The 25,114-nt window shown below is 49.0% G+C and overlaps 1 protein-coding gene across 2 annotated transcripts in view; it reads left to right on the top strand.

Annotated features, from left to right (window-relative positions):
• The first annotated feature begins 401 nt into the window (after positions 1 to 401).
• FANCA (FA complementation group A) overlaps positions 402 to 25,114 on the top strand; it is a 58,367-nt gene continuing 33,654 nt past the window's right edge. The window contains exons 1-18 of one of the 2 annotated variants that reach the window (XM_044911394.1): positions 402 to 486; positions 1,170 to 1,279; positions 1,760 to 1,844; positions 4,509 to 4,651; positions 4,783 to 4,878; positions 6,250 to 6,323; positions 10,732 to 10,844; positions 12,333 to 12,412; positions 12,948 to 12,981; positions 13,610 to 13,676; positions 16,112 to 16,224; positions 17,409 to 17,485; positions 17,800 to 17,941; positions 18,201 to 18,327; positions 21,430 to 21,436; positions 22,724 to 22,834; positions 24,041 to 24,136; positions 24,232 to 24,291. In XM_044911394.1, the coding sequence (XP_044767329.1) occupies positions 408 to 486; positions 1,170 to 1,279; positions 1,760 to 1,844; positions 4,509 to 4,651; positions 4,783 to 4,878; positions 6,250 to 6,323; positions 10,732 to 10,844; positions 12,333 to 12,412; positions 12,948 to 12,981; positions 13,610 to 13,676; positions 16,112 to 16,224; positions 17,409 to 17,485; positions 17,800 to 17,941; positions 18,201 to 18,327; positions 21,430 to 21,436; positions 22,724 to 22,834; positions 24,041 to 24,136; positions 24,232 to 24,291 (1,614 nt within the window). In that variant the 5' untranslated portion in view covers positions 402 to 407. Of the gene's footprint in view, positions 487 to 1,169; positions 1,280 to 1,759; positions 1,845 to 4,508; positions 4,652 to 4,782; positions 4,879 to 6,249; positions 6,324 to 10,731; positions 10,845 to 12,332; positions 12,413 to 12,947; positions 12,982 to 13,609; positions 13,677 to 16,111; positions 16,225 to 17,408; positions 17,486 to 17,799; positions 17,942 to 18,200; positions 18,335 to 21,429; positions 21,437 to 22,723; positions 22,835 to 24,040; positions 24,137 to 24,231; positions 24,292 to 25,114 lie in introns of both variants that reach the window. The other variant, XM_021705649.2, reaches the window with a different exon arrangement.

Below are 25,114 nucleotides of genomic sequence, written 5' to 3'. Positions count from 1 at the left end.
TTTTGGCTTTGTCACGTTGTTTCTTCGGGGCCAACTCTCGGTCATCCTCTGTAGGAACGATGCACAGGCACGCCACAGCTTTCTCGCACGGGACGCCGTTGCGAACCCGCTCCGCTAACCGCCAACCCTAAACTGAGCCCTCCCTTGCCCAGGTATGCCGTCCCTCCCTCGCTCTTGCCACTACCAAGATGGCGCCAACGCGCCCCCACGCTGGCCGCGGCGCGAGGCCTCCGGCCCAAGGGGTTGTGACCGGGTAGCCGCCAGCCAATGGGGAGGCGGCGCGGGCCGCAGCCAATGGGGAGGCGGCGCGGCCCGCAGCCAACGGGGAGGCGGCGCGGGCCGCAGCCAATGGGGAGGCCGCGCGGGCCGGGTGCCGGGAGCCGCGGAAGGGATGTAGCGTTCCCGCCATGTCGGAATCGCGGTCGCAGGACGCTGCCTCGGACTTGGGGTCCGGGAGCCGCAGGAGGACATGGGCCGAGCTGCTGGGTAAGAGCGCGCCGGAGCCGCGGGCGTGGGTGGTGCCGGGCCCTGAGACCCCTTCCCGCCCCAGCCTCCGCCGGCCCGGTCCCCGGCCCCTCCTTGCCCCCCAGGACCTCCCGCCTTCCCCCGCCTCTCCCGAACCCCGGTCTTCGTCCCCCCGACCCCTGGTCGCGTGGCTCTCCAGTCCCCTCGGCACTGGCGGGGCTGGCCACCGTCCAGCCGGACGTCCAGGAAGATGGTTGAACGAGGCGGGGAGTTGAAGAGTCACCCGAGGCGTCCAGTAGCGCGGGAGGACCCCTTAGCCCCCGAACCACAGAAGCTCAGGGGACGAGCACCTGCCCCAGGACTCGTAGCGAGACTGCTAGCTGGAGCAGACTCGACTTGGGTTTCACCAGCTTTCCCCAGCGTGCCCTTTTCCTGTCCCCGGATCCCACGTAGACTTGACTTGCTGTGTCTCGGTTTCCACCCATGCCTGACAGTTGCCCCTTCCCTGGACATTTGGAGGAGTCTTGGTCCCACACCTCAGTTGGGTGTGTCTGATGTGCATTTTTCCGGAATGCGTGGAATTTCCCGTGCAAGTACTGTGTCCCCAGGGTGCATCCGATCGGCGGGTCTAGAAGGACCCCAAGTCGACTGACAGGAGGTTTTAAGGAGTGCTGTAATTTTGTGGAACTGTTTTTTCCCCTTAGCGGGAAGGGTCAAGAGGCAACGGCAGGGTCTTGGAAGGGAACACAAGCTGCAGGAATCAGCTGTGCGCCTCCTGAGACGCCATCTAAATTTGAACGACCTTTTGCTGGAGGTAAGAGGAAATTGGTTTGGCCTTTGAAGGCAGGTTTCAGTTTGGGAGTTTTGCACCCGGCCAAGGCATAATCTTCCTGAAGAGACACCGAAAAGGCCTTCTGAGTATCTGGTAGAAGCATCCATTTAAATGTTGACTAGGCGAGAAAGAGATGGGGAGCATTTATCTTTTTGGAGACAAAATAAGGTCAGAGTGAATTTAGTTTTTCTCAAAAGACTTTGGTAAGTTTCGCTTTTTAAAAATGTTTACCTCAAAATATTTGAGACTAGTGCAGTAAGCGAGATACAGAGATACAGAGAGAGAGAGGCAGAGGGAGAGGGAGAAGCAGGCTTCCCACTGAGCAAGGAGCCCGATGCAGGGCTCGATCCCAGGACCCTGGGACCATGACCTGAGCCGAAGGGAGACGCTTAACCATCTGAGCCACCCAGGTGCCCCACACAGCTTGAATTTTAACTAGAGTTCCTTGTGTTTGGTTTCTAGGTAGAAGGTTCAGCATGTAAAACTCTGTGTCTCAATCAGTTGATGGATCCTGAGGCCTCTGCTGATCTTTCTAGTTCATTCATAGGTAAGTTAGAGCTCAAGTTTCTTAACATAAGCAGTTATGGGAGAGCTTTATGTAAAGTGACCTGGACCTCCTTGGGGCGTGTTATAAGGCTGTTATTTAAGCAGCGTTTGACTCAACGTAGGACTCAGAAGCAGTAGTTGCCAAAGTGTCCCTTGGAAAAACATGGAACAGTAATGTGCACCACGTTTACACAAGTGGCAAAAACGGGTTGTGCTCGATCCGAGAGAGCAGACAGGAAGCCAGAAGGAATTTCTGGGGTTGAGAATATTTCAGGATATTTCAATTTGAGAATAATAAGATCAGGGAATTCTATGAGAATAACAAAAAAATCAGTTATTTTCTGGACATTCACATGTTTATTATGAAATGATGGTCATTTCAGAAAGATATTAGCTAAGTCATTAATTTCTTTGAAGTATCAATTAAAATAACCATAAACAAACAGACTCCCCTTGACCACTGATCACTATAGATCTTTGGTGAATCGTACTGATTTTCTTTCTTTCTTTCTTTCTTTTTTTTTTTTTAAAGATTTTATTTATTTATTTGACAGAGAAAGACACAGCGAGAGAGGGAACACAAACGGGGAGTGGGAGAGGGAGAAGCAGACTCCCTGCCGAGCAGGGAGCCCAATGCGGGACTCGATCCCGGGACTCCAGGATCATGACCTGAGCCAAAGGCAGTCGCTTAACCAACTGAGCCACCCAGGCGCCCAATCGTACTGATTTTCACTGCCCTGTGTTTGAATTTCACGTCCTAGCGTCATCATTCTGGGGAACCAGGCTCAGCCACACCCCTCGCAACAGAACATAACAAGGCATAAGGCCTTGTATGAAAAGCTCTTGACCTTGACTACAGAAATATAAATAGACCCTTAATTCATGAATTTATTAGTGGCTTTTCCTGTTGAAGATAGTTGCTATTATACTTACTCATACGATATATGATATATAAAACATACATGTTATATAAAAAAATTAAAGCCTTATAAATAAAAATAGACACTTTTCCATGGAGACCATTTGGAAACAAATGGTTAGAAACTAGCATTTTCTACCTTTCTATTGTGAATTCTTTGTTTCTTTTTTCTTTTTAAGATTATTTATTTATTTATTTGACAGAGAGAGAGAGAGACACAGCGAGAGAGGGAACACAAGCAGGGGGAGTGGGAGAGGGAGAAGCAGGCTTCCCGCCAAGGAAGGAGCCTGACGTGGGGCTCGATCCCAGGACCCCGGGGCCATGTCCCGAGCCGCTTAACGACTGAGCCACCGAGGCGCCCCTACTCTGTCCATTTTTTTTTTTTTTTTTTTAAAGATAGAGAGAGCAGGAACACAAGCAGGGGGAGTGGGAGAGGGAGAAAGAGGCCTCCTGCTGGGCAGGGAGCCTGACATGGGACTCGATCCCAGGACCCTGGGATCATGACCTGAGCCGAAGGCAGACGCTTAACACTGAGCCACCCAGGCGCCTGCATTTTTTTTTTTTTTAAAGATTTTATTTATTTATTTGAGAGAGAGAGAATGAGAGACAGAGAGCATGAGAGGGAGGAGGGTCAGAGGAAGAAGCAGACTCCCTGCTGAGCGGGGAGCCCGATGTGGGACTCGATCCAGGGACTCCAGGATCATGACCCGAGCTGAAGGCAGTCGCTTAACCAACTGAGCCACCCAGGCGCCCTACTCTGTCCATTTTTTAATTGAAATTTTTTTGGGTGTTAAATTGTTGAAGTTCTTTATATATTTTGGATATTAACCCCTTATCAGATACATCATTTACAAATAGCTTCTCCCATTCAGTAAATTGCTTTTTGTTTGGTTGAGGGTTTCCTTCACTGTGGAAAAATAATGGCTAGAAATCAACATTTTCTCTCCTACCATGAATTATTTCTTGACCCCAGTAGTTGATAATTTCTAATATTGTCATTTGGAATCCTTATAACTACTATTAATTATTTTAATTTACATATTGGTATGCATTTTCAGAGCCCTGAAGATAATGGGCATGTGTTACAGTTTCCTTTTCTTTTTTTTTTTTTTAAAAAAAACCCCCAGTTTTGGAGGTCAAATAAATTAGACAACAGTTTGCTTGTAGGCATTATCTTTTTCCAGGCTGTTGAGCATTCTTTATTAAATGCAGACCAGAGCCTAGATACTCAGGAGGTTGGTAGCTGCAGCTTTTTTTTTTTTTTTTTAAAGATTTTATTTATTTATTTCACAGAGGGAGACACGGAGAGAGGGAACGCAAGCAGGGGGAGTGGGAGAGGGAGAAGCAGGCTTCCTGCTGAGCAGGGAGCCCGATGTGGGGCTCGATCCCAGGACCCTGGGATCATGACCTGAGCTGAAGGTAGACGCTTAACGACTGAGCCACCCAGGTGCCCCTTATTTTATTTTTGTAAAGATTTTATTTATTTATTTCACATAGAGAGACACAATGAGAGAGGGAACACAAGCAGGGGGAGTGGGAGAGGGAGAAGCAGGCTTCCCACCGAGCAGGGAGCCCGATGCGGGGCTCAATCCCAGGACCCTGGGATCATGACCTGAGCTGAAGGCAGGCGCTTAACGACAGCCACCTAGGCTCCCCTGGTAGCTGCAGCTTAAAAGGCTTTTTAAACCCCAGGTCTTCTATTTTACACGTTGTAGTGTGTCTCCGGCTTTTTGTTTTGTCTTTGAGGCTCTGCTTTACGGGATGAAGCCTCGAGACTGGGTGTCCCAGTAGCTGTACTGTCCAGCCGGGCAGTGGCCTCCAGCTTTGTGCAGATCTGTGCGTCCAGTGGCGAGCCCTCCCACAGGGTGCTGCTGAATGCAGAGCAAAGGGTAAGACGCAGGCCATGAGCTAATGGTGGTTACTCATTACTTTTAAGCTATTTAGGAAAATAGGACATTTCTTTAATATTGTTTCAGGTATTTGCTTTTTTTTTTTTTTAAGATTTAATCTCTCTTTTCAGAAGAAAATGTCTTCTTTATTGGAGGTGGCTCAGTATTTATTAGCCCATAGTATGTTCTCTCGTTTCTCCTTCCGTCAAGAACTATGGGAAGTACGGGTAAGTTTGACATTGCAACTCTGACTCTTGGGGTTTCTCAAGCAGTGTTCTGTTGCGCGGAGACAGCAGAGTCCCAGCATGTTCTTTAGGGATTCCACCAAGCATCTCATTAATCATGGGGCAGGGAGAGAACCATTCAGCATATGCCCCTGTGGGTGGGAAAGAGGTATCTTCAATTTCCATATTTGTCAGTATTCACCCATTATTAGTAATATTTATTAGAATGGACCACAGAAACATGTTCTCTCTTCTTAGGTATAATTATGAACAATTTTCCAGGGTAGTATAATAAACTAGAAAATTATAATTTAAAAATTATTTTTCTTCTTTTTTGAAGCCCTTTTTTTTTTTTTAAGATTTTATTTATTTATTTGACAGAGAGAGACACAGCGAGAGAGGGAACACAAGCACGGGGAGTGGCAGAGGGAGAAGCAGGCTTCCCGCTGAGCAGGGAGCCCGATATGATGCGGGGCTCGATCCCAGGACCCTGGGATCATGACCTGAGTCATTGGCAGATGCTTAACGACTGAGCCCCCCAGGCGCCCCTTTTTTGAGGCATTTTGAATTCAGTAGGTTTACAGATTTTTGAATAGTTGAAAGAACTCAAGGTAACTGGTTATTAGATTGTTATTAGTAAGAATATAGAAAAGGGATAGAAAAAACCCAGGTGATGGTGCATTTGTGGTTTCCCCCCATTCTTTTATCCGGCATACGTTACATACGTGTCTACAGATGTGTCAGCACTTGATGGGGTCCCTGTGCTCACAGCTGTCTAGCTGGAGGGAGGGGCAGCCGAATGCCCGTGAGCTGTGGTGGAGAGTGGACAGCTGCGTGACTGGTGGCTAGGAAAGGCTCGGAGAGCTGGCAGCTGCGTGCAGTGTGGAGGAGGGCAGGACAAAGTAGGCCGTGGGACACAGGAGCCATGAGCAGGATGTCCTGGGGGCAGGAGGAAGGCTGTCTGCTGCAGGAGGGGGGACCTCGCTGGGATAGGAGACAGAAACCGGGTTACAACTGTCCTGTGCTGCGTCCAAGAGTCTCAAGTTTGCTCTGAAAGCTGCGAAGAGCCACTATAGTGTCCAAAGAAGAGAAGAGATTGACATGTCCAGTCCCTATTTTGGAATCTCGTATTGGCCACAGTGGAGAAAGTCCTAGAAGCAGGTTACACTAGAGGCTGGGCAGGGTGCTGGGGCATGAGGAGATGAAGGGTGGTAATGGTGAGTGTCTGAAGCCAAAGGGATCAACGATGTGTTGGAAGCCGTGCCTGTTACTCCGGTTCAATTGTCAGTAGAGTCCGGTAGCTCAATGTACAGGCTCTGCATTTCGTAGGAAAATGTGTGCACGGAGGACTCATAGCGCTCTTATTTTCTTCAGAGTTCTTTGTTGCTTGAAGCTGTGTGGCATCTTCACGTACAAAACCTCGTGAGCCTCCAGGAGCTGTTGGAAAGGTAGTGTACCAATGATGCTTTAACATAATCTTAGTATTACAGGATTTATTTTTTGTAATCTAGCCTTTATGACTTACTTATATATCAAAGCCAAAATCACTGAAACTCTTACTTCATTATTTAAAGAGAACATTTGTTATAATCAAAGTCTTTGTCATGCACAAACTTGGTAATGTTTTCTTTGTATAAGATATATCATGGGAGGGGTGCTTGGGGGCTCAGTCGGTGAAGCGTCTGCCTTCAGCTCAGGTCATGATCTCGGGGTCCTGAGATCAAGCCCCGCATCGGGCTCCCTACTCAGGAGTCTGCTTCTCCCCTTGCTTGTGCTCTCTCTCTGTCAAATAAATAAACAAAATCTTAAAAAAAAAAAAAAAAAGATAGATCAGGGGATACATTTTTTTTTTTTAAGATTTTATTTTTAAGTAATGTCTATACCCAGCTCGGGACTTAAACTCACAACCCTGAGATCAAGAGTCACACGCTCTACTACCTAAGCCAGCCAGGTGCTCTTGTAATAAAATATTTTAAAAAATTAGGTGCCTGGGTGGCTCAGTGGGTGGCTGAGTGACTTTATATAAAGATAACCCCCTAAAGAGGGCAAGTGTAGGAGAAGAGCTAGGAGAAGCAAAGGTTTGGAAGCAGAAGGCAGATAGATCTGTGGTAAAAGACTTAGGAAACCTGAGATAGACTTGCCCTAAGCCAGCAGGTGCGGCTGCTCACTCTGTTTCTGGAAGACCACAGGATGGGAGTGCCGAGCACTTCTAATGGAAGGTGAAGGAGAGGGACTCAGTATGTCTGAAAGCACATAGAAGAGGCGTTTGGAGCTTTGCCTGCCACGCTCTCGGCAGCCAGGCATTGCTCCTTCCCCAGCCAGACAGAAAGCCGGGATTTGTATATTTGTCATCTGGTCAGGAACAACTGAGTGTCTAGTTTGGGGAACCCTGAAGCACAGTTGAAAAGGCTGTGTTGAAACCAGTGGCGTTGTGAGGTGTGGGTCACATCTGGATTTGAAAAGTTGGATCTTCACCTTATAGCAAAACAAGTCTAGGTGAATCAAAGGGGGAAAAAATGAAATTATGAAAGTACTAGAAGAAATCGTGGAAGATGTTTCTATAATCTTGGAGAGGGAAAGGCCTAACTATGATAAAAGCCCCAGGACTTAGAGAAGATTGACAAATCTAACTATGAAAAACGTATTTCCTGACCTATGCACTCACTAGGCATAGGGGGGTTACAAAAGGCATCCAGATTGGAATGGAAAAAGTAAAACTATTCGCAGAGGACATCATCTTGCATATTGAATACCCTAAGGAACCCACACTGAAAGATATTAGAACTAATTAGCAAGTTTAGCAGGGTTGCAGGAAACAACCTCAATATGCAAAAGTCAGTGGTGTTTTTATACAATAACAACAATCTGAAAAGGAAGTTAAAATTTCTTTTCTTTTTTTTTTTTTTAAGATTTTATTTATTTATTTCAGAGAGTGTGCGAGCGAGCACAAGCATGAATGGGGGAGGGGCAGAGGGAGAAGCAGACCCCCTGCCGAGCAGGGAGCCCGATGCGGGACTCGATCCCGGGACTCCAGGATCATGACCTGAGCCGAAGGCAGTCGCTCAACCAACTGAGCCACCCAGGCGCCCTGGAAGTTAAAATTTCATTTGGGGCACTTGGCTGGCTCCGTCCGAAGAGCCTGTGACTCTTGATCTCGGGGTCATGAGTTCGAGCCCCAACTTGGGTATAGAGATGATTTACATAAACCAAACTTTAAAAAAAAAATTTTTCATTTAAAAGAACATGGAGGGCGCCTGGGTGGCTCAGTTGGTTGGGCGACTGCCTTCGGCTCAGGTCATGATCCTGGAGTCCCTGGATCGAGTCCCGCATCGGGCTCCCTGCTCGGCAGGGAGTCTGCTTCTCCCTCTGACCCTCCCCCCTCTCATGTGCTCTCTCTCATTCTCTCTCTCTCAAATAAATAAATAAAATCTTAAAAAAAAAAAAAAGAACATTGAAATTAATAAATTAGGAATAAAATAAAAGAAGTGCAAGACTTGTACACCAGAAACTATAAAACATAATTAAGAGAAATTAAGAGCTAAAGAAATAGACATTCCATGTTCATGGATTGGAACACTTAATATTGTTAGGATAGCAGTATCCCTGCCAAACTGATTTATGCATGCAGTATAATCTCCATCAGAATCTAACTCGGCTTTTTTACATACATTGACAAGCTGATTCTGATACTGAACTGGAGATGCAGGGGACCCTGAATAGCCCAAAATTCTTCAGAGAACAACATTGGGGGATTCACAGGTCCTGTTTTCTGAACTTATTACAGAGCTGGACTGTGGTGCTGGCCTAAGGGTAGACCTAGAGCAGTGGAATAGCATTTCTTTTTTTTTTTTAAAGATTTTATTTATTTATTTATTTATTTACTTATTTATTTTTAAGATTTTATTTATTTATTTGAGAGAGAGAATGAGAGAGAGCACATGAGAGGGGGGAGGGTCAGAGGGAGAAGCAGACTCCCCGCTCAGCAGGGAGCCCGATGCGGGACTCAATCCCGGGACTCCAGGATCATGACCTGAGCCGAAGGCAGTCGCTTAACCAGCTGAGCCACCCAGGCGCCCTAAAGATTTTATTTGTTTGACAGAGAGAGACACAGTGAGAGGGAACACAGCTGGGGGAGTGGGAGAGGGAGAAGCAGGCTTCCCTCCAAGCAGGGAGCCCGACGTGGGGCTCGATCCCAGGACCCTGGGATCATGACCTGAGCCGGAGGCAGACGCTTAACGACTGAGCCACCCAGGCGCCCTGGAATAGCATTTCTAGTACAGATGTAAACCCTGAATATTTTTTTTAAAGATTTATTTATTTATTTTAGAGAGCGAGAGCATGAGCAGAAGGGGCAGAGGGAGATAGAGAGTCCCAAGCAGACTCCACGCTGAGCGCAGAGCCCGATGCGGGGCTCAATCTCAAGACCCTGAGATCATGACCTGAGCCAAAACCAAGAGTCAGATGCTCAACCCACTGAGCTACCCAGGCGCCCCTGTCAATTGATTTTTGACAAGGCTGCCAAGACCATTGAGGGGAAAATGGTCCATTCAACAAATGGTATTGGCACGACTGGACATGTACGTGCAAAGAGTGCGGTCGGACCCCTGCTTCACACCACACATAGCAACTAAGTCACAGTGCGTCTAAGATCTCAGTGTAAGAGCTAAAGCCATAAAACTTCTAGAAGAAAACGTAGGGTTTCGTCTGCATGAGCTTGGATTAGGCAATTGTTTCCTGGACAAGATGCCTAAAACTCATGCAACAGAAGAAAATGTAGAAGGAAAATTATGCTTCATCAAGTTTTAAAACTTGTGTGTGTGTCAACACTGTTAAGACCATGAAATGACCATGCACAGAATGGGAGACATTAATTGCAAATCACATATCTGATAATCTAGTATCTAGAGTAAAGAACTCTTGTAGCTCAACAATAAAAGCAAATAATTGAATTAAAAATGGACCAAGGATTTCAACAGACATTTGTCCAAAGAGGATACACATGAGGCCAAGCACAGGAAAAGGTCCCAGATGTCGTTAGTCCCCAGAACAGCGCAAGTCGCCAGGTGAGGTCCCCTGCTTCTCCTTCCAGATCCAGGCTCCCCAGGTTGTTCTGCATGGCTGATGCCCTTGATGACAGTCTGTCGCCTCAGGCTGCTACTGTTTTATTTGTTTCTGAATATTTTACCTTTTTTTTAAAAGATTTTATTTATTTGAGAGAGAGAGAGAGAGCACATGAGAGGGGGGAGGGTCAGAGGGAGAAGCAGGCTCCCCACTGAGCACGGAGCCCGATGTGGGACTTGATCCCAGGACTCTAGGATCATGACCTGAGCTGAAGGCAATCGCTCAACCGACTGAGCCACCCAGGTGGCCCTGATTATTTTACTCTTACTGAACTTTCTTTTTTCCCCGAGTAGTAGTAAGCTATTCCAAATATGCTTTTTGAAAATGATTGCTTTTTTTTTTTTTTTTAAGATTTTGTTTATTTATTTGACAGAGAGAGACACAGCGAGAGAGGGAACACAAGCAGGGGGAGTGGGAGAGGGAGAAGCAGGCTTCCCGCTGCCCGGGAGCCCGATGCGGGGCTCGATCCCAGGACCCTGGGACCATGATCTGAGCCGAAGGCAGACACTCAACGACTGAGCCACCCAGGCGTCCCATGAAAATGATTATTTTTAATGTCAGTAGCAGCCAGGTCTTCTGGGTCAGCGGGCCCTGTCGTGACTTCTGGGGACGGCTCAGGTGGCTCCCAGCTGGTTCTCAGTGCCCAAGCTTCCTAGTGAAGTGCGTGTGGAAGTAAGGGCCTGATACATATGGGATGATGGTGAGCCCAGGGTGAGCTGTGTGCTTTGTCCCTAGTCATGCTGACACGCAGGCCACGGTTGCGTGGCTCTTCAGGGACCTGTGCGTTCTGTGTGAGCAGATGGAAGCGTCCACTCAGCACACTGACATCGCCAGGGCTATGCTTTCTGGTAAGTTCACAACAGGGGCAGGTTCACAGGCAACGTTTAGGTCCGTGGGAATGCTTTCTGCTGCGAGAGTCTGTGGGCACAGGACAGCCCCACACCCCTAGCATGGGGATTTGTGAATGGAACCATCTCTACCTGGACCTGCTGTGTGGGCCTGCTTACCCTTGAATGGTGTGCAGGCTTTGATAAAGTCAGTCTGTTGACCCATTGTGTTTGGGGCCCTACAGCTGGAGTGTTTAAAATACGCCGGTTATGACCTGCTGAATTAGGAGGCACATGCCACCCACATGGGGTTGGCGGGTAGCTTCCTCAGCATCCGAGCTCCCACTTTGGGGAAGTGAAAACCTCCAAAGCCATGTTGATTGGAGGTGCAGATTCAGGGCATTCACAGGAAGAAGTCAAGTCACAGGAATGTGTTACTTTCAGATCCCAGAAAAGGAGGGGTGCAGTGAGCCGGGGAAGCTCACAAGCGAGGGGGAGACAGCAGGCACCTGTTACTTGTAAGGTGGGTGGGCCTGAGGTCACTAACTTTTTGTGGGTTCAGTTCTAAGTGGTTATTTTAAAAGGTACCCAGGAAAAGCAAAGTAGGAACTCTGGCAAGTATGCTGAGCTCCCGGCCTGATGTAAACGTCAGACTCGGGGTGAGCGCAGGGTTGCTGTGCTGGCCTGGGCAGCAGCTCAGCGTGGCTGTCCTCTTATCACACTTGTTTCTCCGGGCGCCTTTCCCTTAGAGTGGGCCCTGTCCCTGGCTCGTCTCTGAGGCAGCAGATCCTGGCCGTTGCCAGTCATGTCTGAAGAATGAAATTTACAAATAAAAAATTAGATGAGAAGTGGAATGTTCCATACAGGTAGCATATTAGATTTTTTACATTGCAGAAGATGTGTTCCTTTTTCCTAAAACTTTCTTGGTGATGGATGTGAGCTCCTTATGAATTCCTGAGTCTAGACTCAAGAGAGGTTGAGCTTAAATTGAAGATGAGACAGAAAATCTTATCTTTTCAGGAGGTGTAGGAGTCTATTTCCTGACTTGTTCCCCAGAATGTAATGCTTCCGGGTCCTTTTAGAACAGTCCTTACATTATTCGTTTAGGAGATTGGCTGGATAGACAATCCATGTGAAAACCTTAGATAATAGTTTTTTTTTTTTTTTTTTTTTTTTTAAGTGATCTTTACACCCAGCGTGGGGCTCAGACATAACAACCCTGAGATCAAGAGTCACACACTTAACCGACTGAGGCAGCAGGCACCCCAGTTGCTACTTTAATATCCTTCCCATAAACTCGATTGATTATGAGTATTTCCCTTTCAAATACAGTGACAAGAAGCAAAGTCCGGTTCAGGAGGGGTTTTGGTTGGTTGGGCCAGTGAAGGCTTGTGTGTGGGGTGCAGAGCAGGATGAACTGACGTGTTGCTGGGAAGCAGGGCCCCTGCGTGATCCACAGCTGTTTGGAGACCACAGTGCATGTAAATACTTGGGTTTTGTGGTTTTCAGATTTTGTGCAGTTGTTTGTTTTGAGAGGATTTCAGAAAAACTCGGATCTGAGAAGTGTGGAGCCTGCACAGATGGCCCAGGTAAGAAGAAAAGTCAAATGGAGAGTCTGGAATTGGCCTGTGACGAAATTGGAAGCTCTTGGACCAGTGACCCCACATTCGTCTATAAGCTTTGATGGGACACCTGTTATTTTCCTGAGGTGCTCCCTGAGTAATATTATTCCCTGTGTCCAGCAGACGTGAGGGAATGGAACAAAGCAGGAATATCTCCTGCCATATTCTGGTTTCCAGAGTTCTTGAGGGTGAAAGCCTTTACCATGGCCCAGAATCGGAGAGCTTTTTACCTGTAGAACTCCTCTGTGCTGACCCCGTGAGCCGTGGGACGGTGGGGCCGTGGGAGGCCAGCAGGAGGCGGCCGGGACCCTGGGCCACGCTGAGAGAGGTCCTGGGGATCACGGCGGATCCTGGCAGAAAGTCTGCCTTTTCACTCTCTCGGGTCTCCCCAGTGTCGGGGTGTTGCGTGGAGACACTGTCTCATTTTCCTGTAGGGTGACTGCTAGCGTTGTTGGGCGGCGCACAGAAGTGAGTAACCGTGCCCTGTGTTCTGCTTTGACAGCTCGCCATGGCTGTGCTTCAGAGGATGCTGATGTGTGAGTCATCTGCTCCAAACCCCAGACTGCAACAGCTAGTTTGCTTATCAGGGATTCTCAAGGTTTCCTGCCTTTCATCTTCAAGTATTCGCCGGAACTTACCCTCTGCCGTTTCTCCCGGCTTTCAGTTCTTGGTGGCTTTGTGTTTACTCTCCAGAGCTGTAATTAGGGATACATTTTACTGTCTCTGAGTTTTGATTGATTTAAAAGGCTTAGGTCTTTGGTACCGTTGGGATGCTTGGAGGACTTGTACCCTTGGGGGGCATTGGGAGGCTGATGAGGTCTGTGACTTGGAAATTGGGGAGCTTTCCTTTCCCAAAGACTCATTACCTGGTTTGTCCAGTGATAGCTGGTCAGGGATCTTCTTTTTAAAGATTTTACTATTTATTTGACACACAGAGAGAGACAGCTAGAGAGGGAGCACAAGCAGGGGGAGTGGGAGAGGGAGAAGCAGACTCCCCGCTGAGCAGGGAGCCCGACGCGGGGCTCGATCCCAGGACCCTGGGATCATGACCTGAGCCGAAGGCAGATGCTCAACGACTGAGCCACCCAGGCGCCCCTGGGGATCGTTTTTGATGGATTGTGAGGCTGAGCTGATGTGTTTTCTGTTCCCACTATCTGTTGTCAGTCACTCTCGAGGCTTTGGCCACCGGGCTGCAGGATGAATCCCCAGCGTACAGGGCAGTGAAGAGCTGGTACGTCCTGGGGGCAGGCCTGCTGGGCATGCTTAGGGGGTGGTGCCTACTATCTTGAAGGTCCTAGGTGAAGTATCAGCAGCTGCGTCCTGCAGATGCTCTCTGCCATTGGGACAGTATCCTTTGAGGACACCTGCTGGAGAGCCCTAGGAGTCCTCTGGCCCGCTGCTCCTTCTGAAGATGAGGCAGGAGGCCGACTGGCCCTCTTCTGCATGAATCCTCTGTCGCCTGGGGGTCTGCACTCGTGTGAGCCCAGATTCCCACCCAGGGCACCCCTGGAATGACCTTCTCACGGTCTGGTCTGTCCCCCTACCTGCACCGCATGCCCTCTCTTCCCCCTGAGCCTTCTCTCTGCTCGCCAAGGCTGGCTCTCACACTCACCCGTGCTCACGATTTTGCCACATCAGCTTTCTCTCTGCACGGCTCTGTGGAGGTACACGTTAGGACTGGTTGTTGGGGGGGTCGGGTTTGCTTCAGAGTAATGTGGGTGAGGCTGACCTGGAAGCTAGTTCTTTCCTGGAAATCCAGGAGAGTTTTCCAGCATTCCCAGGCCTTGCACATCCCTCCGATCTCTCATTGTTTTGCCCCCGATTGCCTGTATTCCAGTTGCTTTAGTGATCTTCACACGTGCTGTGTAATTCAGTACTTCACTTAAACTGTTTATACAACATTGCTCTGTTTTCTAAATTTTATGCATTTTTATAACATGCCTGATTGGATTACTTGAACTGATGTCTGAGAGTCAGAGAATGACTATAGATGTATTTGTTTCTTTTTAAATTTCTTTTTTTTTTTTTTTAAGATTGATCTACTAGAGAGAGGGAGCGGGGGGAGAGGGGCAGAGGGAGAGGGAGAGAGAGTCCCAAGCAGACTCCCCACTGAGCGCAGAGCCCGACTCGGGGCTCATTCTCATGACCCTGAGATCATGACCTGAGCTGAAACCAAGAGTCGGACGCCTAACTAAGGTGACTAAGCCACCCAGGTGCCCCTCTTTTTAAGTTTCTTTTTTTTTTTTTTTAATTTTTAAAGATTTTATTTATTTGACAGAGAGAGACACAGCGAGAGAGGGGAACACAAGCAGGGGGAGGGGGAGAGGGAGAAGCAGGCTCCCGGCCGAGCAGGGAGCCCGATGCGGGGCTCGATCCCAGGACCCTGGAATCATGACCTGAGCCGAAGGCAGACGCTTAACGACTGAGCCACCCAGGCGCCCTAAGTTTCTTAATTAGTTGCCAGTATTTCCAATAAAACCAGGCACTGCCCCCACCCCACCCTGGTCTGGATGGCCAGCCTTCCTGGCACATGGGGTTTGCATCCCGGGTCTGTCCCCCAGGAAGGCTAGCAGCGCCCACGGCCGCCCTTCCTGCCCGGTGTCTCCTCATGGCACGTGTGATGGGGGCTCTTCTCCCTGAGGAATTGGGTAGAGCTTCAGTGACTCTGACCCTGGTGCACTGAAGTGCCCCCAGGGCCCCGCTGTCAGGCAGCCCCGACACCCTTCATCCCTCCTGCCCCATCAGTGATGTCCTGCCCACTGTCCTTAGTCCCTGCCCTGGCACGGGATGTCCTTGGCTTCAGGAACCATTGCTGCATCTCAGTGCCTGTGCATGCCAGGTGCTTTGGGCCAGCCTGGCTGTTGCCCTGCTGCTCCTGATCCCCATTTCACAGATGGACAGACTGAGGCTTTGTGAGGTTTGCACGTTGCTGTGGACTGACCCAGCCTTCTCTTTCCGCTTCCCTACTCCATGGGCAGCTCCTTTCTTTTTTTTTTTTAAGATTTTTATTTATTTGACAGAGAGAGACACAGCGAGAGAGGGAACACAAGCAGGGGGAGTGGGAGAGGGAGAAGCAGGCTTCCCGCTGAGCGGGGAGCCCGATACGGGGCTAGATCCCAGGACCCTGAGATCATGACCTGAGCTGAAGGCAGACGCTTAAGGACTGAGCCACCCAGGCGCCCTAGGGCAGCTCCTTTCTTATGCGACTTGCCCTTCTTTGAACTTCCTCCCTCCCTCCCTCCCTCCTTCACTCCCTCCTTCTTCCCTTCCTTCCTTCCTTCCTTCTTTCCATCCGTCCTTCCTTCCTTCCTTCCGTCCAGAGAGAGCTCAAGCTGGGAGGAGAGGGAGAAGCAGGCTCCCTGCTGAGCAGGGAGCCCGATGTGGTACTCGATCCCAGGATCCTGAAATCAGGACCCGAGCCAAAGGCAGATGCTTCACTGCCGGGGCCACCCAGCGCCGCTGGACTTTTCAAGTCTGTGGCACAGTGGCCTGGCTGAGCGGGGGCTTTAGCGTTATGGGAAGGGCCAGCCAGTGCGCCCCCATGAACTGCGAGTTGGGGGCCTTGGGGCCATGCAACCTTGCTGGACAGTAGCCTTTGTTGAACTGTTGGGGATGTGCATGCGATGCTCTCGGCGCTGCTGGACCTCTTGATGCTGTGTTTTGCAGGTTTGGCGTGTTCTGTGGACACACGTATGGTGCAGCGGTTTCAACAGATGTGCCAAAGAGATTTTTCAGTCATACTCTGACTCAGGTGCTAACTCACAAGCCTGTGCTGAGAGGTGGGTTCCAGGATCCGGCTTGTTTGCCTCCCTCACAGGAGCGTGGGCCCCAAATGTTAGTGCTCTGAGACAGCTCGAGACTCGAGGACACGTTATCGTCAAATATCCTTTCATTCGAAAGTTACACATTCTCATAAAGAAAATTCAGAATTAACGAAGTATGGGAAGAACTGTCACCCATAGCATCATCAGAATAGAAATATGTGAAACTTTTCTTGTGGTGTTTTCTCAATAGATTTTGAAAATCTAGTTACCAGACTGCATTCCTAGATTCTGTTATAATAAATCATCTATCATAAGCATTTTCTTACGCACAGTTGATCCTTGAGTGATGTGGGGGTTAGGGACCCTGACCCCCTGTGCAGGTGAAAATCTGCATGTAGCTTTTCGACTTTCCCAAATGTAACTACTAACAGCCTTCTGGTAAGAAACACTTGATTAACACGTATTTTGTATGCGACATGTACTGTGTACTTAAAGTAAGCTGGAGAAAAGAAAATGACATTCAGACACCATAAGGAAGAGAATACATTGACAAAACTGTACTGTATTTATTAGGCAAAAACCGCATGTAAGTGGACTCACATATTTCAAATCTGTGTTGTTCAAGGGTCAGCTGTAGTTACAGGTTCTTCTCAGAAGTGCTCGTTGCCATGTCACGTACCCACGAGTGTCTTTGGGTTGATGTCACCATCCATTCAGTGGCGGTGTTTGCAAGACTTCACTGTTCCTTGGGGACTGAAATGAACACCATGCCCACCGAGCCTTCTCTGTGTGCAGCATTGTGTCCCTGGGCAGGGTCCTCACGCAGCACAAGGGAAGCTTCGGGCACGTGCTGTGTCGCACTCTGTGAGGGGCTTGGGCAGGAGCTGGTGCCCCCTCCAGCCAGACACCCTTCCAGCAGCATCCTCGCTGATTGCTTACCCACTGTTAAAGTTGAAAAGCAGCAAAATTAAAATAGAATTGATGGATTAGAAAATACAGCAAATATGGTAAAGGGTTAGCAGCAGGGAACTGGGCCAAAGACACACTTGATAGCAGAAAACGGTTCACAAACAGAAATGTTTGCTAATAATTGAAAAAATGCAAATCGAAACAAGGTAGTTTTTTTGACACCGAAACAAAAGACGGCTTTTAATTATGACTGACTTGACGTTTTTGTCTGTTTTTATTCCTGAATGAAGTTTCTGATGCTGTTCAAATGCAGAGAGATTGGAGCTTCGCGAAGACCCACCCTTTGCTAACCAGTCTGTACCGCAGGGTGGGTGTCGTGCGGCATCCCGCCCTGTGCTCCTGCGCTGGGTGGCACTTGCCACGGGGCTCTGCGGCCCCCCGTCCATGGAGAGTAAGGCCGGCGGGCTCCGCAGACACAGCCGCTCCCGCCTAGACCATGGGGGGCCCAGAGAAGGAACTTACCACTTGGGCAGAACACCTTCTCCTTGAAACGAGAACCCTCCTGCCCACACTGACCCTGAGGACAGAGGCAGAAGCGTCCCTGAAGTGGGTTGGGGGTGAGGATCCAGCTGCCCAATGAGCGGCTTGTTTTCGACAGCCAAGTTGGGGAACTTGTTTCAGCTCTTCGCGGTACTGCGTCCAGAGGAGTTGGTTGGCCACTTACAAGAAGTTCTGGAGACACGCGAGGTGAACTGGCAGCACGTGCTCTCCTGTGTGTCTACACTGGTGATCTGCTTACCTGAGGCGCAGCAGCTGGTTAAAGGTGCACTTGGGTGGGCACCCCGTGGCGCGTGCGTGCGTGTCCTGTTGTTTGTGGGTGAGCCTGCAGGTGGGGGTCGCTGCTCCTCTCACCGCCCAGATGGTGCCCTGTGTCTTCTCGTCTGTGCCTTCGTCCGCCTCCCGTCGTCGGCGTGGGGCTGCTCTGGGCGTTCGTGACCTAGCCTCCTAAGTGGGGTGCCCTACCCCCAGCAGCATGCACGCAGGTCCTCGTCTGCCAGCTCTGATGGGTTGTTCCCTCCTAGACTGGGTGGCCCGATTGCTGGCCCGTGCGTTCGAGAGCTGCAACCTGGACAGCATGGTCACCGCGTTCCTGGTGGTGCGTCAGGCTGCGCTGGAGGGCCCCTCTGTGTTCCCATCCTACTCAGACTGGTTCCAGGGGGGCTTCCCCCCCCCCCCCCCCATCCTAGGAACAAACGCCTTCCGTGGTCAGGTCTTTTCCTCTCGGCCTCCGCGCGGAGCTCCGTGCTGCCCTGTCCAGGGTTTGGCCCTCCCGTCGTTGCCCCGCGCCTGCCCGATGGGGTCTCTGGTCAGGGCGTGCCGTCAGGCTGTTGCTCCTGCACGATGTGGTGCGCCCAGAGGAGCGCTTCTCAGCTGCCCGGGGCCGCCTCTCTGTTGGCGCCACGTGCATGTTCTTGCCCCGTCTGCTGCTGTTCACAGACCTGCAGGGTCCCGCTTCTGAGGAGGCATCTTCCAGACGTCCTCTCTGGAGCTTGGGTGTGGAAAGCTGTCGTGTAAAAAGTCGTCTAACTCTTTGTGGAGCTTTTGGGTTTTCCTGGCACTCTGTGGGTGCTGTAATTGTTGCTTCCTTGTGGGGAGCCCACCTTCCTCCAGTTTGGAGGGCGGCTGCACCGGCGGAAGCCTGCCTTGGCCCAGCCTCTGCCGGCCTGGGCTGTTGGTAGAGGACGGGTGGTCGTGGTGTTTTCTTTACTTTTCCCGTCAGCCCTGTGTTTGCAGCAATGGGCTGTCGGCCCAGGGGCACCCGCTGGATGTGCACAGGGCTCTGGCAGTGTCCACAGCCGGGGTACCCTGGGTGGTCATCAGAGCTGCCCTGTGTCCTGTGTCAGCATGTGGTCTCTGTCTGCCAGAGCTGCGTCCAAGTGATTGGGGCCAACCAGGTGTCCCCCGGGCCTGGGATTTGCTGAGTTCCCAGGGCGACAGAAGGACAGGAATGCTTCTCAGGTGCTAGGTTGATGGCGGGGTGTTTTGGTTTTGTTTTTCCTTTTAAATCAACTTTGTTGAGATATAATTTATATAAAATGCACCCAATTTAAGTGAATGATTTGGTGAGTTTGACAGATATTTATGTGTATGTTCAGTGTTTGAAGATCTCTTTTAATCTTTATTTTCAAGAATGTTAATGTAAATAGGCCAATGTAATGATTTTACATTTGAGCCCTTTGGGGTCATGAATTATGGTTCGTAGCTCATCACAGTGTACTTGTAATTTTTCTAATAAGAATAACTGTCTTTTTCCTGGAGTGACATTAAATGCTGTTGCAGCCCCAGATCTGGGGACGTGTCTGTTACTCTAGACACTGGACATAAATACTTCCCATAAACGGTCTCCCCTGGTGGCTCGTTTCTAGTCCTGTTTCCAGGGTGTCATTGAGCCTCACTCTTGACTCAGTGGATGTTGCCAAGAGTCACTAACCCTTCCATGTAGACAGATTAGAGGGAGGGAAATGGTGCCCCTTGTTCTTCGGTGGGAGCTGAATGGTGATGGGGGGCGGTCTTCTTTCCATCTGCTGGCTTTTTTTTTTTAGTTTTTGTTGTAATCACCCAGTGCTCATCACAGGTGTTCTCCTTCATCCCCCTTCTTACTGGACACCAGAGACAAGGGAAACAAAAGCAAAAATAAACTCTTGGGACTTCTTGGTGAGGTTTGTGTTAAAAGTATAGATTGCTGGGGCGCTTGGGTGGCTCAGTCAGTTAAGTGTCTGAGTTCAGCTCAGGTCATGATGCTGGGGTCCTGGGATCGAGCCCCACGTCCGGCTCCCTGCTCAGTGGGGAGCCTGCTTCTCCCTCCCCCTCTGCTGTTCCCCCAGCTTGTGTTCTTTCTTTCTCTCTCACAGATAAATAAATAAAATCTTTTAAAAAAATGAAAAATAAATGTATAGATTGCTTTAATATAGACATTTTAACAGTGTGTTCTTCCACTCCATGACCGTGGTATGTCTTTCCATTTCTTTGTGTCCTCTTCAATTTCTGTCATCAGTGTTTATAGTCTTCAGAGTACAGGTCTTTCACCTCTTTGGTTAGGTTTATTCCTAGGTATCGTAGTGTTTTTGGTGCAGTTGTAAATGTGGTTGTTTTCTTAATTTCTCTCTCTGCTGCATCATTATTAATGTATAGAAATGTAACAGATTTCTGGACATTGATTTTGTATCCTGTGACTTTACTGAATTTGTTTATCAGGTGTAGTAGTTTTTTGGTGGTCTTTTGGGTTTTCTATATATAGTATTGTGTCATCTGCAGATAACGAAAGTTTGATTTCTTCCTTGCTGATTTGAATACCATTGATTTCTGTTTGTGGTCTGATTTCTATGCTGGGACTTCAGTCTTGTGTTGAATAAAAGTGGTGAGGGTGGACATCCTTGTCTTGTTCCTGACCTTAGGAGAAGAGACTCTCAGTTTCTCCCTTTTAGGATGATGTCAGCTATGGGTTTCTTACACACAGCCTTTGTATGTTGAGGAATGTTCCCTCTAAACCTCCTTTGTTGAGGGTTTTTATCATGAATGGATGCTGTACTTTGTAAAATGTTTTTTCTGCTTCTATTGAAATGATCATGTGATTCTTAACCTTTCATCGATGTGATGTGTCACATTGATTCCACCCTTGTAGCCCCAGAATAAGTCCCACTTGACTGCGGTGAATGATTTTTTTTAATGTATTGTTGGATTCGGTTTGCTTGTATTTTGCTGAGGATTTTTGCATCCTTGTTCATCAGGGCTTTTGGCCTGTAGTTCTTCCTTAGTGGAGTTTTTCATCTAGTTTTGGTGTCAGGGTAATCCTGGCCTCATAGAACGAATTTGGAAGTTTTCTTCCCTCAGGTTTTTGGAATAGTTTGAGAAGAATAGGTATTAACTAGAAATGTTTGTTAGAATTCACCTGTGAAGCTGTCTGGCCTGGACTTGTGTTGGTGGGGAGTTTTGTTTTGTTTTAAAGATTTTATTTATTTATTTTTTAATCTTTATTTTTTTATTTTTTTAGAGATTTTATTTATTTGACAGAGACAGTGAGAGGGAACAGAAGCAGGGGGAGTGGGAGAGGGAGAGGCAGGCTCCCCACTGAGCAGGGAGCCGGATGCGGGGCTCGATCCCAGGACCCGGGGACCATGACCTGAGCCGAAGGCAGAAGCTTAACGACTGAGCCACCCAGGCGCCTGGTTGGGAGTTTTTTGGTGACTGAATTTCTTTGCTGGGAATCGATCTGTTCAAGTTTTCTATTTTTTCCTGTTTCAGTTTTTGGAGGTTCTATGTTTCTAGGAATTTATCCATTTCTTCCAGGTTGTCCAATTTGTTGGCATATAGTTTTTCATAATAATGTCTTATAATTGTTTCTGTTTCTGTGGTATTGGTTGTTATTTCTCCTCTCTAATTTGTGATTTTGTTTATTGGGGTCCTTTCTCTTTTTTTCTTGGTAAGTCTGGCTAGAGATTTTTCATTTTTATTGCCTTTTTTTTTTTCCTAAGAACCAGCTCCTGATTTCATTGCTTTCTTCTTTTTTGTTTGTTTGTTTATTGTTTATTTCTGCTCTCATCTTTATTACTTCCTTCGTTCTGTTGGTTTTAGGTTTTGTTTGTTGTTCCTTTTGTAGCTCCTTCTGGTGTAGCGTTGGGTTGTGTATTTGAGATTTTCCTTGCTTCTTGAAGGCCTGTATTGCTATAAACTTCCCTCTTAGAACTGCTTTTCTGCATCCCAAAGGTTTTGGACTCTTGTGTGTTCATCTTCATTTGTTTCCATGTACTTTTTTTTCTTCTTCTTCTTCTTTGACTTCTTGCTTGACCCACCCATTCATTTTTCGTAGCATGTTTAACCTCCATTTATTTGTGGTCTTCCCAGATTTTTTCTGGTGGTTGACTTCTAGTTTTATAGCATTGTGGAGTGTGTTCTGTCTGTCTTCATGTCGAGTTCTGGGGCATTTGGGATGATTTGATTGTTACCTCCTTGTGTTTGTGGGACGAGGCAAGCCTCGGGCCCTCCTGCTCCGCTGCCATCTTGCTCTCACCCAGTGGCTTCTTGTGCCTGCACCACCGTCCTATTCAGAGTTCTCTGGGCAGAGACTCCTTGCCGCCCTTCAGGGCCGATGCCCGCTGTGGGATCCCCAGGCGCCCTCGGTTCCTGGAAGGGCCGGCTTTTCTCTTGTGGGCTGGGCACTTTCAGGGTCCCGAGGGGTGCCCTCTCGGCCCCCTCCCCTGCGGTGACCTTGTCTCCTCACAGAAGAGTCTGGGAGTTACCGTGGTTCAGAAGTGGCTTCATTGTGTAGAATGTGTTCATTTGTTGAGGAAAGAGCCCTTGTGAGGGCAGCTAATACATTGTGCTCCTCAGGGTCACAAAAAGATAGCACAGTTACTGTTTTCTAGAGGAATACAGTTTTAACTTTTGTTCTCAGTAAATTTTCAGCCCGTCCTCTCGGGCAGGCAGAGCCGGGCGTCATGGGATGACAGGAGCCCGGGTGGCTGTGTCTCCCTTCGGCTTCAGCCGCGGCGCGACGTAGCCCCGCGTGGAGCCGGCCGCTGGCCCTCACGCCCGCCTCTCCCCCCAGGCCTCCTTTGGGAGCACGAGGGGCTTCCACAGTGGCAGCAAGAAGACACTGGTCTTTCTCTTCAAGTTCCTGTCAGACCTCGTGCCCTTTGAGGCTCCCCGGTACATGCAGGTGAGCGGCGGCCCACGCCCCCGGGCGTCCCGCCGGCCTTCCCCCTGCACGCCTTCCAGCTGGGGATGTCACTGTGCTGGCGTGTGTGCTGGTAAAATGCCCAGGAGCCGGCCCCTCGTCCGTCCCCGGGGGGTGGTTGGCCACAGCACGCGGCCCCTTGCGAGGCTGGCCGGGCCTGTGCCAGCTCAGCAGCCTGTCAGCGCCCACGCAGCGGGACGGCATTGTCATGTACGCTACAGCCCCGTGTTGGGGTTTAAAGGATCCGTCTTTTTGTTTTGTTGGTAGTTTCAGGTTTTTATTTAAATTCCAGTTAGTTAACGTATACAATGATACAGTTTGTATTGAAGAAGAACCAGAAGGATATATTCCAAAGTGCCCGTGGCCATTACTTCCAGACGTGGAAGACATTACACCCTCTATAGAGTTTGCATTTTTAATAACAAATCTGTATGAATCTCATGGTTAAAAATGCCTTACTGCAAGCTTTCTTTTTTTTTTTAAAACAATTTTTTTTTTTAAAGATTTTATTTATTTATTTGAGAGAGAGAATGAGAAAGAGAGAGCACATGAGAGGGGGGAGGGTCAGAAGGAGAAGCAGACTCCCTGCTGAGCAGGAAGCCCGATGCGGGACTCGATCCTGAGACTCCAGGATCATGACCTGAGCCGAAGGCAGTCGCTTAACCAACTGAGCCACCCAGGCGCCCCTGCAAGCTTTCTTTTTTAATCAGGTAACTCTGCCCAGCATTCTTTGAGGGGTAGGGCAGTGGAAACTGATTCTTACTTCTTTTTGTAATTTGGATGTTTGCATTACGTTCCAAAGAATACATGTGACCTAAGTGACAAGGAAGCATAGAGAATGTACCATCACCGAGTGAGGCTCAGGATGTACCCCCTGCCCTGAGGGCTTGACCCCTTGTCTCCCTGGGGCTGGGGCACCCCTGTGTTTGTGCAGCAGGGGAGAGATGGGGGCAGTGCCCGGCTGCACTGGGTGAGGGGCCAGCTCTGTGCGAGGACCCGGCCACATGCTCTCCCTGGGCCGGGATTCTGTCTCTTCCACTCCGGCTTGAGCCCCCGGAGTCTTCGGCTCATCCCTGGAGTTTCCCGCCTTTGGTGTAAGCTCAGGTGTCCATAGCGAGCTGTTGCGGCCCCAGAAAGCCACCCCCAGTTCGAGGACTGATGGGGCCCTGCTCTGCCATCTGCCCGCAGGTGCACATTCTCCACCCGCCGCTGGTGCCAAGCAAGTACCGCTCCCTCCTCACGGACTATGTCACGCTGGCCAAGACGCGCCTGGCTGACCTGAAGGCGAGTCGTGGCCTCCCTTCCCCTGCAGCAGCAGCTCCTCAGCCTCTCCCCGCAGAGGCCAGTGCCTCATGGTCCCCACCATGTCCCCTCTGCAGGTTTCTATGGAAAACATGGGCCTCTACGAGGATCTGTCTTCAGCCAGGGACATCACGGAGGTAACGTCACCTCGGTTCTGCTGCCCCCCTGTGGCCTCTGGCCTGTGCTCACCAGCACAGTCTGATTTCCTGGGACTCTGAGCTGAGCATTTGAGCCTGTTCTGTCTGGTGTATCTGGAGGATGGGAGTTAAAGCAAGTTACCGTGTGCAGGACGGTCTTTTAGATCTTCATTCATGTGGGTTTGCATTGAAGAGGAGGTCTTCAAAATGGGGTTGGAGGAAGATCCTGGGTTTCTAAGAAATGCAGGAAGAAGTGTTAACTGTATTTATGTAAACCAGATGTCAGATGGCTGTATGGTGTGTGTATATGTTATTTTAAGATTCTCTTACTTAGGGGCGCCTGCGTGGCTCAGTCAGTTAAGCGTGACTTCTCTCTGCCTGCCACTCTCCCTGCTCGTGCTCTCTCTCTCTCTCTTTCATAAATAAATGAATAAAATCTTAAAAAAAAAAAAAGACTCTTACTTAAAAGATGTGAATGGCCTGAGAGCCCTTAGAGCTGCCATGAAAGTGTTAGGTGAATATTTTTAAGTATTTATTTTTTAAAGATTTTATTCATTTATTTGAGAGAGCATTAATGGGGTGAGAGAGGGAGAAGCAGACTCCCCACAGAGCAGGGAGCCCGATGCGGGGCTCGATCCCAGGACTTCAGGATCATGACCTGAGCTGAAGGCAGACGCTTGACCAACTGAGCCCCCCAGGGCACCCCATATTTTTAAGTAATGTAGGTATCTACTTAAGATTCATTGCTGTTGATATGTTGTCATTTCATAGTTTTTTCAGCTCTGAAAAATTAAGTCCATCCTCCTTCCCACTTCAGAGTCTT

The sequence above is a fragment of the Neomonachus schauinslandi genome, chromosome 16, assembly GCF_002201575.2.
Source record: "Neomonachus schauinslandi chromosome 16, ASM220157v2, whole genome shotgun sequence".
Classification (NCBI taxonomy): domain Eukaryota; kingdom Metazoa; phylum Chordata; class Mammalia; order Carnivora; family Phocidae; genus Neomonachus; species Neomonachus schauinslandi.
This window is presented reverse-complemented; position numbering and strand designations above follow the sequence as displayed.